Here is a 17,172-nt window from a genome sequence, read left to right on the forward strand (position 1 = left end):
GGCCCATTAGACATTAGAGGCTGTAGCCTTTAGCCTCCTTGTTAGCGTGCCCACCTCACATGCCAGAGAGACACGCTTGAATCCTGCTTGGAGCAGGTCAAGTAAGACCAGTGACAGTTGAGCCATGACCCAGTTGGGAGTGAGGCTTAGGGAGGTGAGTGTAATGGTAGCCAGCTAGATGGTAGGTGTGCAGTGTGTAAATCAGTGAGCGACTGACGCTAGAGGCTGCAGCTTTTAGCCTCCTCATTAGCGCACCCATCTCCCATGCCTGAGATGCCAGTTCGAATCCCATTCGAAGCGGGTAGAATAGGACTGGTTGCAATTATCATTTTAGAGAATTAAGAGGTAACTTGTAGTGGATTACTATTTTTGAGTAACTTACCAAACAATGGGAACCAGGTCTGTTAAGCTCCAAAAAAAAGATTACAAAAATAGGACCATACTCCCTTCTAAATTCATTTTAAAGATTTGTCTGAGAAACTACAAAATGTTGTCATTTGCTCAAGATGTTTTTATGATGGTTTTGTCTTTTTTTGGAGCTTGACAGACATGTGGTCACCATGAACTGTCATTGTATGGAAAAAGCTGTGTGAAGATTCTCCTTGATGCTTGAAAATCAACATGAGGGTGAGTAATTAATGAGAGAATTTTCATTTTTGGGTGAACTATTCCTGTAAGAAAAAAAGAGTTCCGTAAACAGTTGGTTTTAGACTTTATTTACAGTAGCACCATATTTAATTTCTGACGGCAGTTAGCTGTGCAATGTAAACCTCTCTCCCCTGGCCTCAAGAGGCGCACTAGCGACTGACGCTAGGGGCTGTAGCCTTTAGCCTCCTTGTTAGCATGCCGGTTGGAATCCCGCTCCTAGATCACATCTAATTTTACACAACTCACATTTTCTATAGTTTTTTGTCTACTGAAAATTATTTCAGTATCGACTATGTAATTTTGGTTTGTTTATGTTATTGGAAAGAATATCCCTCACAGTCGCGCTGTCTTTCCCAACCGTCAAAATTTAAAGATGGCGCTACTGTGAATATGGTTTGTACGATTCGATCTTAAAAGATAGAAAGGGATATTATTTATTTATTTATTTATTGTGAGAAGAGAGACCAATTTGAAGGAAACTGATGTTAGTTCAGAGTGTTTTGTGGGATGAGAGAAGCATTAATGCTTCAGGGATCGTTAAATATTTTAGGGTTAATAGAGGGCATTATCAGTCCCCATCACTGCTACTGACTGCGGTGACTAAACATGACCACTAGCGGTCGCCAGAGAGCAGACAGTGAGCTCCAGTTGGCAGAATTACTTGACTTTACCTAGTTTACATTTGGGGAATTAAACCAAACTTGCTTTCCTTATTCTAAACGACTGTTTCTGGAATGTCTTTGCTGTTGTGCACAAGAGTGAGTGGCTCGGTGTGTTTCAGAGGGACAGATGCTGCTACAGATTTTTTGATCATGTGACGTGTCGCTGTGTTGTGGGTAGAGAGACAGGCTGTGAATATGATGGTCATTTATGTGAAAGGGTTAATTCCAAGATGTTGCGTGTGAATATTTTGAAAAGATTAACATAATTGATATATCATCGTTCTGGTTATTGTGAATTAATAAAGCCAGGTTTTTACCTTTGTTTTTTTTCTGAAACATGACATAAAACTTTATTACCTGTCAAATTGTGCATCAACCATTTCCAAAACCGTATTCCTTTTGATGCAATTCCGATGTAATGATTTGATGAATTGATTGATTTCGATGTTATACTTTTATCATTTGTATGTTACTGTAATACCCCAACCAACAATACATTCAACAATAAATATAAATAAATCAACATGGTCCTTTTTCCGAAATAACATATACTGTGTTTTGTCAATTCAGACACCAAGATAAAACAGTAAATTATGGTACAAAACTAAGTATTTATTTTTAAATTGATTTGTAGCAGATTAAATTCCTGAATAATACCAGAGATTATTTAGCAGAGATGGGAGAAATTGGAACGTCCAATGGCAAGTCCCGCCTTACAGGTAAAAGAGCCAATCGCCTTTTAGATACTGTCATCGCCTGTCAATCAACTCTAGAATGCGCATGCGCATTAGCTATACAAGCCGGAACAATTCCGTTTTTTTTTTTTTTTGTATAATCTGAGGTAAAGAAGCACAATTTATGATTCCAGTGTTGTCAGATTTGATTGATTTAAAATATGTTCTTTGATCTTAATCCTGACCCACCGTTTTGGTTGTCTGTCATCTTTTCCTATTCAAGTAGACAGGAGCTGCACTGTCATGACTGGAAGAAGCCTCCCAAGAGCGTACCAAAGATGGCCTACAGTGGACTAACTTGCTAGAGTGACTTTGATAATACTCAAAGTTTGTGGGACTGTTAAAAAGCCTACACATACAATACAATAACAAATAAATACTCGTAAAATGTGTTGTCCTCATACTTTTACATTTATGATGAATTAATAGTTTACCTAGACCCAAACATTACATCAATACAATGTCTGCCTACTTTTCATTAAACATTTGAAACATGATGAGATTTTTAATAAGGGCTGAAATGGCTCCTGATAGAAAACAATAGAATAAAAGCCTTTATTTTGGTCACACATTATACATACAATTTTGCATATATATATATATATATATATATATTTAGACGTGGACCTTCTGGTCAGTAACCCAGAGCCTCAACAGCTGATCACAGATATACTGTACATGCACTTTAAAAGTTCGATTTTTGACTAAAACATAGAAACAATAAGTTAATCAGTATTGCTTGTAATCTGATTATTTGCAGTCTGTCACACAGCTGTCTATATGTTATGTTGTCCTGGGTTTGGCTGTTGCCTTATTGTGGGAGAATGTTATATTTTGCTTTTATAGAAGGCAAAGTAAAGAAAAGATGTATTTCATTATAAATGTATTAATTCTGTTGGCAAAATTTCACATTCATAAATGTAAATTCAGCACTAAAAAAACTAATTTAGTACTTTTTCTCCATGAAGTTGTACATTATATTAATTTGATTTCTGGCTCCAACAACAAAAAGGCAGTTAAAACTGTCAACATATGGTTGTCTTCGTTATAATGACCTATAAGCTTCCCCTGGCAAAACTCTTGCATTTTGTTTACATATTATGTTTGAAAATTGTTATGTATAGTCACTTGTGATTTGTATCCTTTTTTGGCAATAAAGATGACTTTAAAAAAAAAAAGTCTTAGGTTTGGCTGTACAGTTAGGGCTCGCTGCAGTTCCATATTTGACCACAGGCTTTTCATTGGACAATATAAGGGGCGCTGTTGAGTTCTGATGGGGAGCAGATTCTCTGTTTTATGTTGGGTTTTTTTATTTATTGTTTTTTAGTTTGTTATTTGAGTCACCGCCCCACCTGCACGGCGGAATAAAACAGGAGCTTTACAGTACAGTGTGAAATCTACGCAGCATCGGTCTGCAGAAGCTGTTTCCCGCCAGCAATTGTCAGCAGCGAGAAGCATGTGTCTTTTTTTCCGCGGGAGCAGCGATGACGTCATCGCCACGGCTGCTAATCCTCTCCTGTGGGCGGGTTTTGTTTTATCAGAACGTTCAAATGTTTTCCGCCTTATTTATTCAGTGTTTGTTAATCTATTAAACTGTCTTCTGCTTTTGTAATGATTCTGTATGTGTGAATAATGTGTTTGGGTTCAGGATGTTTGATGTTTAAGTGTTTTAGTCTGCTACACTAACAAACACACAACACACTTCACGTTTATTTAATCACATTTACATTTATTCATTAAGGAAATTATTTTATCCAAGTTGGAACTAGAGTGGCTAATGAAGTGGCACTAACAAAAAGCACCATATGTTTGGACAAGTACAATGAAATCTTTCTTATTGATATATATATATATATATATATATATATATATATATATATATATATATATATATATATATATATATATATTAGTATCCATTTTCATCCAATTTACATTTGATTTTGGTACATTTTTATCCAAAGAGACCAGAGGTGTAGTGGTAAAAAAAGAGGTGGGTAAACTATAAATTCTGGTGGACCATGACGTGGTCACCCGGTAAGGTGGGCCACTGCCTACCGGTGTATGTGTATCCTGATGACATCGCTATAGGCTGTCATTTGATGGTACTACCAAGGGTATCACTGGTTGTTCCCTCATCATAGGTCACACAATCACTATTCAATTCATACATTAATCTAAGTTCTTGTTAAAGAGACCCAAGAAGGAATAATATGATTGAAATCTATAAAGTTTACTAAATGACAAAACAGAGAGAACAAAAATATTTAAGAGAGATAGAGAGGGAGGCTTATATCCAGGGCTTCCAATGCAGTGCACTTGTAAATAATGATTAGGGATTTGGGATTATTTTCATAGTCGATTAATCTGTTGAATATTTTCTCGATTAATCAATTAGTTGTTTGGTCTATAATATGTCAGAACAATGTGGATCAGTGTTTCCCAAAAGCCCAGGAGGATGACGTCCTCAAATGTCTCGTTTTGTCCACAACTCAAAGATATTCAGTTTGCTGTCACAGAGGAGAGAAGACACTAGAACATATTCACATTTAACAAGCTGGAATCAAAGAATTTTTGCCCGCCACAATATCAACGCTGACCGCCACACATTGATTTTCGATTTATTTTTTACTAAGCCTATTTAAAATCGTATTTGATTGCAGAGAGCCGTAGCGCATTCGCGCAGCACTTGGCTACCTCTCGCTCGTCCCTGTCTCTCTCTCTCTCTCTCTCTCTGTCTCACCCGTACCTCTCGCTCGTTCCTCTCTCTCTCTCTCTCTCTCTCACCCGTACCTCTCTCTCTCTCTCCGTCATGGAACACCGCTGCATAAATCTGTCCAACACAGCACTGTCAGTTATTACTTATTAGCCAGCATGCAAGGAGCCTAGCTAATAAGGAGAGCTAAGTTATTGTTAGAATACAGCTGGATTGTTGAGGTCAGCACGCTGTATATAGCTGGTAGTAGTCAATATCGGTGCACGCGCATGGGAAACACTGGCAGCAGCGCATTATGAAAGACTTCGTCTTAGGTTTAACAACCTATGAAACTAATAATGAACAATATGAAACTAAAACGACATAAGCTTAATTTAAAATGGCTTAGGAACTATCTATTTAGAGGTGGATAAACGCAATTTAGAGGTGGGTAAACGCTATTTCCGAATTTTGGGAGGTGCGTAAACGGCGTTTACGTGCGTTTAGCCTCCACTACATCCCTGAAAGAGACTTACAGTGCATTCTGGGTATACGTTTTATCAGTTTGTGTGTTCCCTGCAAATTGAACCCATGATCTTGGTGTTGCTAGCGCCATGCTCAACAGGCTATATATACTGTATGCCATGATATAATTGATATAGATAGTAATCAATACTAAGCTACAAATGCGGTCGACTGAGCTTAACTCATATTAAACTCATATATATTCCTTTAATGAATTGATTAAATTGAAGTATTTGGTGTAAATGTATAAGATGCTGTTTATCTTATATTGTTACAATCAAAATTACCATCATAAAGGTAAAAATGAACCCCTAAAATCACATCCATGTGGCAAATATGATTCATTTCTGACACTGGTATTGACGACTTTAAAGATACTTTTTGTCTATTTTCGAGATTAACAGTATAAATCACAAACCAATTTCTTTTGGTCCAACAATCTGCCTCACAAATCTTATACTGTGTTCCACGAAGAACAAATTAAACAGGGTTTGGAACAAGATGATGGGTATTTGGATGAACTATTCTTTAATACACACAATAACATGGCAGTGAGTAACAGATTGTTCTGTTCTGGTTCTATTGTGAACTCAGGGACTTTGTTTTTCATCTTGTGCAATCGGACGAGAGGTCTTATGTGGGAACTGCGCCTGAGCTGACCTTGTGATGTTCTGTACCCTGAACATACGTCTGGGATTGTGTGATATGTATTAATATCGTCAGAGGTCCTTCAGGATCTCAGTTGAGTTTTTCTCTGCTTTTCTTGCAGCTGTATGCTGACAGTTTTGATGTCTCCAATCTTTTGTCTGGGCTCCCAATTTTGCACCGGAGAGGTTTCAAACTGGAATACTTCTTCCGACCTATCCTCCACGTCACCTTGAGCTTCCTAGACAAGATGGAGTTGTGTCGGATGGATGTTAAGCTTTGGCCCTGAGGCATGGACCAGGGGAAAGCTTCTTGAAGACTTGAGATCTTGTTATGAACTTCCAACGCAGTTTGAGCAAGACTCTGGCCAGTTTAAGCTTGTCACTCGTTGTGAATTGCGGAAGGAAGTTCAGGTGTGTTTTCTCCATCCCGCTTTCAAACCTCAAGCTACGTTCTCTGATCCTCCAGCTCCAGCCCAACTATCTCTTCAAGCGAAACTGTTGGAGTTCTGGAGTCGTGGGCCGCAGTCGCTCAGTATACCTTACAGTGGTGCTGGATCTTCTCTTGGCATCAAGTCTCTTGCTGTTTGGGGGCTTCCTGCTTGCATTTTTCACCCTTTTGAACTGGAGAAGATTCATGAAGCCCACATAAACAACCTGAAATCAACCCCTCCTTTAGATGTTCCGACCTTGGTTCCTCCTAAGCCAGATCTCGTCCCAGCCGATATGCCAATTCCAGAGGATTTCCTGCACCCCCTAACGCAAGAACTCCTGGTTTTCCCAATGATCTTGCCTAGTGGGATGGTTACAGACAACAGCACATTAGAGGAGTACCAGAAGAGAGAAGAAACATGGGGCCGTCTAGCAAATGACCCATTTACTGGTGTTCCTTTTACCCGGGAAACTCAAAACCTCTACCAAACCCTTTACTCAAAAGTCGCATTGACCATTTGGCATCGCAGACGCCAACAGGAGTTGGGGCAAAAATAACCTACTAATGAAACCTCAACCGTCTAGACTCATGCCTTCAAACACTGAAGAAACCATGAGATCAACAGACTCCAGTAGAAGCCAGAATGATATAGACATTTTACCAGGACAATCTGAAGGTCCACAGAACCAAACTGTACCAAAAAATTGGGTTAGGATCTGATTCAGCCTCTAAAATTGGACCTAGTGTCAACCAAACAGGAAAAACTGTCATTCTTCAGTGTGGACGCTCATGAAAGGAGGTTAGCAGACTGTTTAGATCAGGTGTTGAATGTGGCCCTTCATGGATTACCAATGTTCACTACGCAGAGCAAAAACAACCCCATTGAGGACACTTCAAATGGGACGAGGCACAGATCAAATTCATTGATGTTTTTGTTAGAGGTAGACGATATATCGGTTTTACCGATTAATAGGCGCCGATAGATGCGTTTTGGAACTATCGTTTTTGGAAAAAATCTGTATAAAGTTGACGATAGTTTTGTCATCATTTCAAAATAAAAGTCCCTGGTGTGTTTTGGGCTTGTTTATACGTACATGTCCCATGTAATGCACCAAATCTGATTTTTTTCTGGTTGTTATTGCGATTTTGGTTGAACAAAAAGGCTTTTATCTTTGCTCGCCATGGTAAAGAAAGAATAAGAAAATGTTTGACATTCTATAAACCGGTTTTATAAACTATCGGCTGATCGTTTTGTCGGTATCAGTAAAATCCACTGCGGGTCAACCTATAGTTTTTGTTAGGAATCATGGTTGAATATATTTACTTTCAAAACACTACCAATGTTCAGCCATTCTTAAAGATTGGCTAAATGGCTAAAAAATCATGTTAACATTCAGAGTGTTTCATTTTTTGGATGTTAAAGTCAACATGAACATTTGTGTCTTCCTTTGTAATGTATTGACTTGCTCAACCTTTGAAATGTATTTCTTGCTCGGCTGATGTCGAACACGGGAAATCTGTTTGGAAGCTAACACATTGCACATTCAGCTTGCTTTATTTACCTGTTTTAAGTTTGATTAAGTATACTTCAACTAAGTAAGTATTTGTTTATTTATTATTTTCAGGATGGCACAAATGTGTGTTTTGCTCTTGTTCATTGACTGCATGTTCCTCGAGGGGCCTGTCGTACTCTCTACCGTGTGTGTGGATCCTGTTTACACCACAAGTGCCCATCTGACTCTCAGAGAGTGACGATTAAACACCCCTCGTGTGGAACATCTGCCTCCGCCAGTGACATCACAAGAGTACACCATTGTCTGACACTTGTGAATATTTATAGTTGACATTTTTGTTTAATGATTTTGATCATTTTGATTTTCCTTAAAATATTGGTTTCGTTATTTCTTGAAAGACGCTTGTCATTTTTAAAACTTTTATATGAATGAATGTGTGTGAGCGATTCTTCAATTAGGGTCATGCGGTTCTTCAAATCTTGAAAAAACAAACTTCCTCAAACTATGTTTTATCTATGTGAAAACATTTATCCAGGAATGTCTCGGAATAAGAATCTGATCATGACATTGATGTAATGTACGTTTTTATACTGCAACCAGATTGAGTCAAAAGATTATAATCTCTAGTTTCATCTCATATGCCTTTATTTGAGTGAATCGGCACGCTGTTAAACACAATGACAACATTCGTGGACTGTTAGCTCAGTTTTAGTTCAAATATCCAATATTTACTGTATATTATCATATTGAGTTCATCTAAAAACTGATAAATGTGTCTTTCAGAGGCTTTATATGGAGTTATGTTGAAAATAAGGAGCATTTCAAACTGTTCTGAGACCAATGCAAACAGACAGCACACTGGAGGTTAAGTCATGCACTAAATAGGGAGCAAGGGAGCATCCTATAGCTCTCCTATAACTGTTCTGAGACCAGTGCAGACAGACAGCACACTGGAGGTTAAGTCATGCACTAAATAGGGAGCAAGGGAGTATCCTATAGCTCTCCTATAACTGTTCTGAGACCAGTGCAGACAGACAGCACACTGGAGGTTAAGTCATGCTCCCTAAATAGGGAGCAAGGGAGCATCCTATAGCTCTCCTATAACTGTTCTGAGAGCAGTGCAGACAGACAGCACACTGGAGGTTAAGTCATGCACTAAATAGGGAGCAAGTGAGCATCCTATAGCTCTCCTATAACTGTTCTGAGACCAGTGCAGACAGACAGCACACTGGAGGTTAAGTCATGCACTAAATAGGGAGCAAGGGAGCATCCTATAGCTCTCCTATAACTGTTCTGAGACCAGTGCAGACAGACAGCACACTGGAGGTTAAGTCATGCTCCCTAAATAGGGAGCAAGGGAGCATCCTATAGCTCTCCTATAACTGTTCTGAGAGCAGTGCAGACAGACAGCACACTGGAGGTTAAGTCATGCACTAAATAGGGAGCAAGGGAGCATCCTATAGCTCTCCTATAACTGTTCTGAGACCAGTGCAGACAGACAGCACACTGGAGGTTAAGTCATGCACTAAATAGGGAGCAAGGGAGCATCCTATAGCTCTCCTATAACTGTTCTGAGACCAGTGCAGACAGACAGCACACTGGAGGTTAAGTCATGCACTAAATAGGGAGCAAGGGAGCATCCTATAGCTCTCCTATAACTGTTCTGAGACCAGTGCAGACAGACAGCACACTGGAGGTTAAGTCATGCACTAAATAGGGAGCAAGGGAGCATCCTATATCTCTCTATGCAGTTAAGTGCGTTCACTCCTAAAATCTGATCAAAAGTTCAGTTTCAGGCTGCAGATGATGTTTGCATCACTCAACATGTTTGTTTTGCATTTCAGACCTTTAGGTTGTAATCTCCATTGTCAGTGCTAACGTCACTGTTTTCTAAAGTATGCAGTAATGGAGCGTGTCTTCCCAACGCTTTTCTAGTGTGGATGAGAGGCACAAGCATAACAAAATGTATGCGATTTCAAACCAAAGCATTACTGTTGACGTGGCCAAGAAATGGACATCATTTGTGTTATAATGTTGATTATCACAAAAATGAATTCGACTCGTCCCTCCTTTTCTTTAATAAAAGCACAAATGTGTGTTCCAATGAGACACTTCCAATGGAAGTCAATGGGGTTTAATCTGTAAACATTAAAATACTGTTTCACAAGTATAGACACAAGACATAAACAATATGTGTGTTAACATGATTTTACTGTCATTAAATCACGCACTGACCACATCTGTGTGAAGATATAGACAATTTACAACAAACAGATCCTCTACAGCGATAGTGACAACAGAACAGAACACAACTGCACACAAAACAGAGAACAGAACTTACTAAACATGTCTGAAGAGATTGTAATTCAGGAATTGATGCAGTTCTATGTCCAGCCTTATTATTTTGAAGGTTTTTGGACCAGTGCCAGTTCACAGTGGACAGAGTTACCCACATGATGCTGAAAATAGGAAACAAGTGATCGATAGACTGTCCCGTCACTCGTCACTGCTGGTTAGGACAAAAACTAAACGTTTGCCGTCAGGTTAGGACACAGTGTGACTGTGGCTACTTGCTACTCCATAAAAATAATAAGGCTGGGCATAGAAATGCATCAATACTTCGACTACAAACTCTTCAGACATGTATAGTAAGTTCTGTTCTCTGTTTTGTGTGCAGTTGTGTTCTGTTGTCACTATCACTGTTTTTAGATAAACACAACGAGTTTTCTCTTGAACGCCCCAATGTCATGAGGGGTGTGTGTGAACTGTTGCTCTCGTGTCCTATCATGAACACACACAGGAGATCAACGGTCAGTGAACACTTACACTAAATAACACATCAGATTTCAGTTTCTCATCAAATCTTATCATATACTTTCATAACAATCATGAGTCTCATGAATAATTAATTAGACGTCTGAATGATACTTTTGTGTTCTTTTGAAGCTTGAAGAGGTGTCACCATAAACTGCCATTGTATGACATCACTGAGCACAACATTTATGCACAATTTCTCCCTTTGTGTTCAGAACAAGACAGAAAGTCATATAGAGTTACAACAACACAGCGGTGAGGAAACAATGACTGAATTATTATCTCTGGTTGAACTAATGCTTTAACCAAGAAATGTCCTTTTAAATTCATCCTAGAGGACAGAAAAGGTCTTCTGATTAAAGAATACCCATATATATCCATATTGTATATTGTGCATTTTATATTGTACAGTAAGTACATTATGTAACCTGTATTGAATCTGTATTCTGTTCTTATTTCCTGTGAATTATGAGTCAAAGGTTTTGCTGGAGGAGAGAGGAAGAATCCTTGAGGTGATTGTGTTTAGTGGGTTTGAATCAGTGGAGCGACTCAAGGCTCAACTCTCTTTGTGTGTGTATGAACAGCAGTGTGACCTCTGTGACCTTTCTCTCTGTCTAGCACACACACACACACACTCGAAGGACGCACACAGCGTCGACGTCTGACCTTCAACAACATCCTCTGGTTAATATGAGTCTGTTAAATGCTCATGAGGTTATAATAACTATCTTATTAATACTGAAGTGAAATCTACATGACAGTTTAAATGTTAAAATAGGCCAAAGACTGAACGCTGAGCAGTCATAAGTTACCATGATTGGTCATATATATAAAAATGCTGTCACTGCTTAATGTCATTTCATTGGAGTTGCACATGGTCAGTTGCGCGTCAGATGCTGTAGTCCTGCCGTAGTCATGGATACAAAACCATATTGAACTAAATAATACACTTTTATGCCGGTCCACTGCGTTCTACAATGACATTTATTCTTAACTATTTTGAAGCATTTTGGTCAGTCAGTCAAACCCCAAAGACTCTTGACCATCCGCTCCTGCTGTAAACGGCATGTTTTAAATGTATACGTCAGTTTCACGGCAACTCACTGGTATGCGTAGCATTTCATTCTGACAATTATTTCCATGTATTGATGTACCGCTTTCAAATAAGGTGACTGAACTCACACTACAGTAACTGATCGTGTCTAATTGGTACTTGTTTGCATCAGTTTATTATCTTTCACAGTAATCATATTCTCATTTATATTCTAATAGGCCATAACCGTTGTTTCTAAAAAGATCTCTGAATGTTTTTTGGGGTTTTTTGTGTTGCATTATTGTATTAAATTGTTCTTTTGTGGCCTGCATGTCCATAAATAATATGTAACTGTTAGATTAAATTAGTGTTTCTGCAGCGTTGAATACTGAGCAGGCATTTCCGCTGTTGTGCCTTGAGCTCGGATGAATCGGATATCTGTGATTTTCAGTTCTGACCTCATCTCTTTTCCATCACTCACAGTGCACTGCTGTAAACATTACCCCCTTATTATCATGTGACAAACTCATGAATTTAAATGCATGTGCCCTTCTTTACATTTTTAAGATGAATTGTTACTGGTGTCATGCATATTACAGTTTAACACCAATAAAAACATTACAATGCATTTTGAAAAAGTTGTGAATATGAAGCGTTGGTGGCAGTACAATAGCTTCTTTCCTGTTGTATCTGTTAGTATCCTTCTTTTTCTTCTTCTTTTTTCTCCAGTCAATGGCCAGTGCCAGTGTTAGGATTTCCGTGGCCCTAGGCAACCATCCGACCCGAGTATTTCGCCGTTTCACTGTCCTTCCAACCGACTGTTTTGGAGGCCCCCCACAATGCAAAGGCCAGTACTGGCCCTGTCTATGGCAGCCATTATTAGGAACCATTTGGAGGAGAGCTATAAAAATTGGCACACTGAAAGAGGAGAGTCTGAATTTATACCATTGCAAATTTGGAGACTCTACCTTAAACCCTCTAGTGCCACCAACAGCTCAAAATTGCACTAATGTTTATGCGAATATATTTGAAACCATAAGGCCAAAAACAGACACATTCCCCTGATTCTTTTGCTCATTGCAAGTCAAATGTATACCATGGTTTCAATTTCTGCCATTTAAAATTTTCCAATAAACATACTTTTTTAACTGCCCTTAGGCCAATTTGCATGTAATTAGTGTATGTATCCTCTATTGACAGTAATGACAAAAAGTTATCAAAAGCTTATTGATAGACAAAACGTTTTCAACGAAATCGACTGCGAGCATACCAAAGATGTTGTGAAGCTATATCTTGGCAACACTTTAGCATGTTGAAGCTAAACTTGGTGTATACAATCACAACCGTGACCTGAGGGTACCTGAGCAATTTCAACACAGTCCCACCAACTGGTTAAGGAATATAAAAAATGAAGTGCTAAATGATGCCCAGTGTTCATATCCCATACAAAAAAATGTGATGCTCTTATTTTCACATGCAAATGAGCTTTTGATTTGCCTCAAATGTTTGCCAAAGGTTTGCAGCTTTGGCAACAAACCGCAGGTGGTAAGTTTGAGGCAACTTTGCCATGAACTCTTGATTTTCATAATAAATGTCAGCCATATTGAGTGTCGGCCATTTTGAATTTGATGTTTTAATGCTTTATTTTACAAAATCATTGTCGTAGTATAATAAAACTTGGTATATGTCATCGGCACCATGCCCTGAAGGTACCTGAGAAGTTTGGGGCTAGCACCACTTAGTGGTCAATATTATGAAAAATATAACAAAACATTGACTTTAGATAAATTTGCCCTATTGTCATGAGACTGGTCACTTCACACTTATTTTCCTAACTCCTCCTATACAGCAGTCATCTGATCTTTTCAATCAGAACTATTGTTCAATTATGTTAAATGATGTTACTGCATCAGATTTAGATTTTGATGTAGTTCTTCAACATCTTACAAATGAGGAAGCAATTTGTCATACAAAAGTCAACAATATCTGCAGTATTGGCTGTAGTGTAGCTGAACCAAGATGGATGTTCAGGTAAAGTTACGAGCTGAGACGGTGGGGTTGTCAGGCTGGAATGATAGGTAGAGCTGAGTATAATCTGCGTAGCAGTGGTGGGAAAAGCCATGTGCCTTAATGATCGGTCTGAATGATGTAGTGTAGCTCGAGAAGAGGAGATGTCCAAGCACGGATCCCTGTGGAACACCGGTGGTTAGGTGTGACTTAGACACCTATCCTCTCTAGGCCACCTTGAAGAATCTGCCCTATAGGTATGACTCAACCCATCCAAGCACAGTTCTTTTGATGCCCAAGTCAGTGAGAGTAGACAGGAAGATCTGATTGTTCATGGTGTCGAAAGCAGCCGTTAAAGAGAATGAGGAAAGATGATTTAGAGTTAGCTTTCACCAGTCGCAAGGTTTCAGCTACTGTCAATAGGGCAGACTCCGTTGAGTGTCCTTTTTTAAAAGCCAGAATGATGTGTGTCAAATAGGTTGTTCTGTAAAGGAAAACAGACAATTATTTGAATACAACTCACTCAAGAACTTTAGCCAGGAATGTAAGTAGAGAAATCGGTCTGTAGTTTTCGACAACTGTGAGGTTGTGTGTTGGTTTTGTGAACAGTAGAGTAACTCTAGCCTGCTTGGATGTGTTGGGAAAGTTTTCAGTTGTAAGAGATGTGTTGATGTGTGTGTGAGTGCGGGCAAGATTGATGGAGAGACAGCTTGAAGAAGACGGGAGGTGATAGGGTCAAAGGGAAGGGGGGAAAATCAAACTATATTAAAACGTCATTTGACAGTCAAATACAAAAAAGGTCATCGTGACAAAAGTTCATCATTTATCAATGCTGATTTGAGATGGATGAATTCATATGTCATCTCTGTGTGTGTGTGAGGAGGAGGAGGAGTTGCTCTCTGATGGTCCTGATGGTGCAGGTGTATTTAAGCCGTCAGTGAGCATCAGTTGTTCAGCGTGTCGAGATGTCTGACTCTTTTTTGCCCACGTGCATCCTCTGTCTGCTCGCGCTCTCATCTGCCTGCTACATCCAAAACTGTCCGCGTGGAGGGAAGAGATCTCAGCCAGACATCAGCAGACAGGTACAACACCTTTATCACTGCTTTAATTAAACATCTATCCATCGATACATGCCTTTTAAGACATAATCAATACATACATCATGTTCTGAATAGTTGCTATTGGAAACCAGGGTCAGAAATGAATAAGCTCATGGCAATGATCCCGAACACTGTTGGAAACTAAATGAAGTACTACGAATATTTCAAATTAGATTGAAGACTGAGGAAATTCACTGCATTTCATATCGTGTTTATATTGTTTATTTTTTAATCAAATGTTTTTTTTGTCATTTTTGTTCATCACCTAAGCATTCACACTGTGCTACGGATTGTTTTTATTGACCTGAAGCCTTCATAGAGTAATATTCACAAGTGCTATCAGATACCATATTTGAAACATTTACATTTCTGCATTTGGCAGATGCTTTTATCCAAAGCGACTTACAGAGCCCTTATTACAGGGACAATCCCCCCGGAGCAACCTGGAGTTAAGTGTCTTACTCAAGGACACAATGGTGGTGGCTGTGGGGATCGAACCAGCAACCTCCTGATTACCAGTTATGTGCTTTAGCCCACTACGCCGCCACCACTCCCACAAACAGGGTTATATTTGTCATTCAGTGAGAATACTCTATTGTCAATGTGTCATTGATTTGTGAACATTACAGTTAAGTACTATGAATTACTTCATTGACTTAACCTAAACCTAACCTTTTTCAAGGGTAAGATCATAGCCCCTTAAAAGGGAACAATTGCAGGGTGATACTTTGTTCAGTGTCATACTTCTTATGCTCTATTCAGTGTTGCCAATATCTGTGTTATTGTACATTGTTGTAATGTAAGCATGAATTTGCATGTTGTGTTATTTCTAATGACAATATTGTTTGTTTGAGGTCATATGGTCTTCTGTCTCGGTCTCTGTAGTGTGTGTCGTGTGGTCCTGGGAATGCAGGCCGTTGTTACGGTCCCAGTATCTGCTGTGGAGCAGCTCTGGGTTGTCTCGTGGGTTCTCCAGAGACGATGAGCTGCAAGGAGGAGAATCACCTGCTGAGCCCCTGTGAGACCGGAGGAAGACCGTGTGGAGATGAAGGACGCTGCGCTGCTCCTGGAGTCTGTTGTGACTCAGGTCAGTGAGGTTACGGGATTATACATTTAAAGGCATCATTACCTTACATGCAAACTAAGTTTTTGTCAATTATTTGCTGTAAGCGATTTTTATTTGGAATAGCACACATAAAATGTTGCAACCACCTGACAGATATCTGTAAAATAGGTGTCAGATTTTAGGGGAGGGGCATTTGTTTATGCCTGTCAAATATTATGCACTTTTTGGTTTGCTGACATCGGGTTGGCTGGCATGTCTTTGAGGGCGGGGTTTTGGATAGAGTGCGTGACATCACCGTTATTCATTCTTAACATTTGAATAGTTGTTATGATTTACTTCCTGTAACTGTTGCATTTTCACGTATTTATTGCAGTGAGTTGCGTTATGGACTCGGAATGTTTGGAAGACGTCAGATCCGATCAGTCTGAGGATCCCAGTAGACTCAAGACTGTTTCGGGAGAAATCCTTCTGCGTCTGTTGAATTTGGCGTCTAGAGGTCGAAGAGACTTCTGATGATCTGTAATTGCATGCGTGTTGCACAACACGTCAGTGTCTCCAGTGTGTAAATATGTAATAAATGGTCAAATGTGAATCTGGTTTGTTATTGTAGACCATACAGTTTTTTGCTATTGTCCCAAAAGTTGTATAACCTGTTGCTGCTTTTATATTATTATAATTCAAGGGTTTACAAGAGCAATTAGCCATAAGACAGTAAATCAAGAGTCAATACCTGCCTGTGGCTTTCTTAAAGCTCTATTTCTTATTCTTTAACCAATCCTGTCAGTCAGGTTTGAGAAATTACTCTTGAACTGCTTAAAAGTGAATATACATTGTTCAAACAGTAAATTATTGCTACTTGAGCTTTTTCTACTTCATATAACACTTAAAAAAAATAGTTGGAGTAACCTAGTATATTTAGGCTGTTTTGATGATCTTAAATTATAGTTTTGATGCTACTACATGAAGGTTTTTATAGGTGCATCATACAATATTTAGCTTTCTTTAGGGGTTCAAGTATGAAATACCAACGCGTAAGGCCTAGAGATTTAGAATCGGCCTGATCGACCAATGTGGGGGGTGCAAAAGTGAACAAAACAAAAAAAATCGTACATTTTGGGACAAAACCCTCTAATGGTATGGCCTAGAAACAAAACTCTCTTGCTGTATGATTCCTTGGGTCATAGCGAATCTTTTTAGTTGTGGCCAAATTTAAGCCCCGCCCACTCGTTTTCCCAGCAATTTTGGATTGTTTTAAAAATTACATTTTCGAACTAGTCCTAGGCGATTTGCCCGATCA

At 39.1% G+C, this 17,172-nt stretch overlaps 1 protein-coding gene and 1 pseudogene across 1 annotated transcript; both read left to right on the forward strand.

The window, feature by feature from the left end:
- Positions 1-621: 621 nt before the first annotated feature.
- Positions 622-8,185, forward strand: LOC127620702 (RING finger protein 37-like; annotated as a pseudogene).
- Positions 8,186-14,674: 6,489 nt separating this feature from the next.
- Positions 14,675-16,453, forward strand: LOC127621434 (vasotocin-neurophysin VT 1). The gene is made up of 3 exons (XM_052095021.1): positions 14,675-14,791; positions 15,695-15,896; positions 16,249-16,453. Exons 1-3 carry the CDS (start codon positions 14,675-14,677, stop codon positions 16,386-16,388), a joined length of 459 nt encoding a protein of 152 aa, XP_051950981.1. The 3' UTR covers positions 16,389-16,453.
- The last annotated feature ends 719 nt before the right edge of the window (positions 16,454-17,172 follow it).

Source organism: Xyrauchen texanus, chromosome 27 (genome assembly GCF_025860055.1).
Source record: "Xyrauchen texanus isolate HMW12.3.18 chromosome 27, RBS_HiC_50CHRs, whole genome shotgun sequence".
NCBI classification, from domain to species: domain Eukaryota; kingdom Metazoa; phylum Chordata; class Actinopteri; order Cypriniformes; family Catostomidae; genus Xyrauchen; species Xyrauchen texanus.

Bases quoted from the DNA above. Each gene is read 5' to 3' on its own strand.
- LOC127621434 (XM_052095021.1), top strand. From the start codon at position 14,675: ATGTCTGACTCTTTTTTGCCCACGTGCATCCTCTGTCTGCTCGCGCTC. The intron at 14,792-15,694 runs GTACAACACCTT...CGGTCTCTGTAG, and splicing joins AGCCAGACATCAGCAGACAG to TGTGTGTCGTGTGGTCCTGG. The intron at 15,897-16,248 runs GTCAGTGAGGTT...TATTTATTGCAG, and splicing joins TGGAGTCTGTTGTGACTCAG to TGAGTTGCGTTATGGACTCG.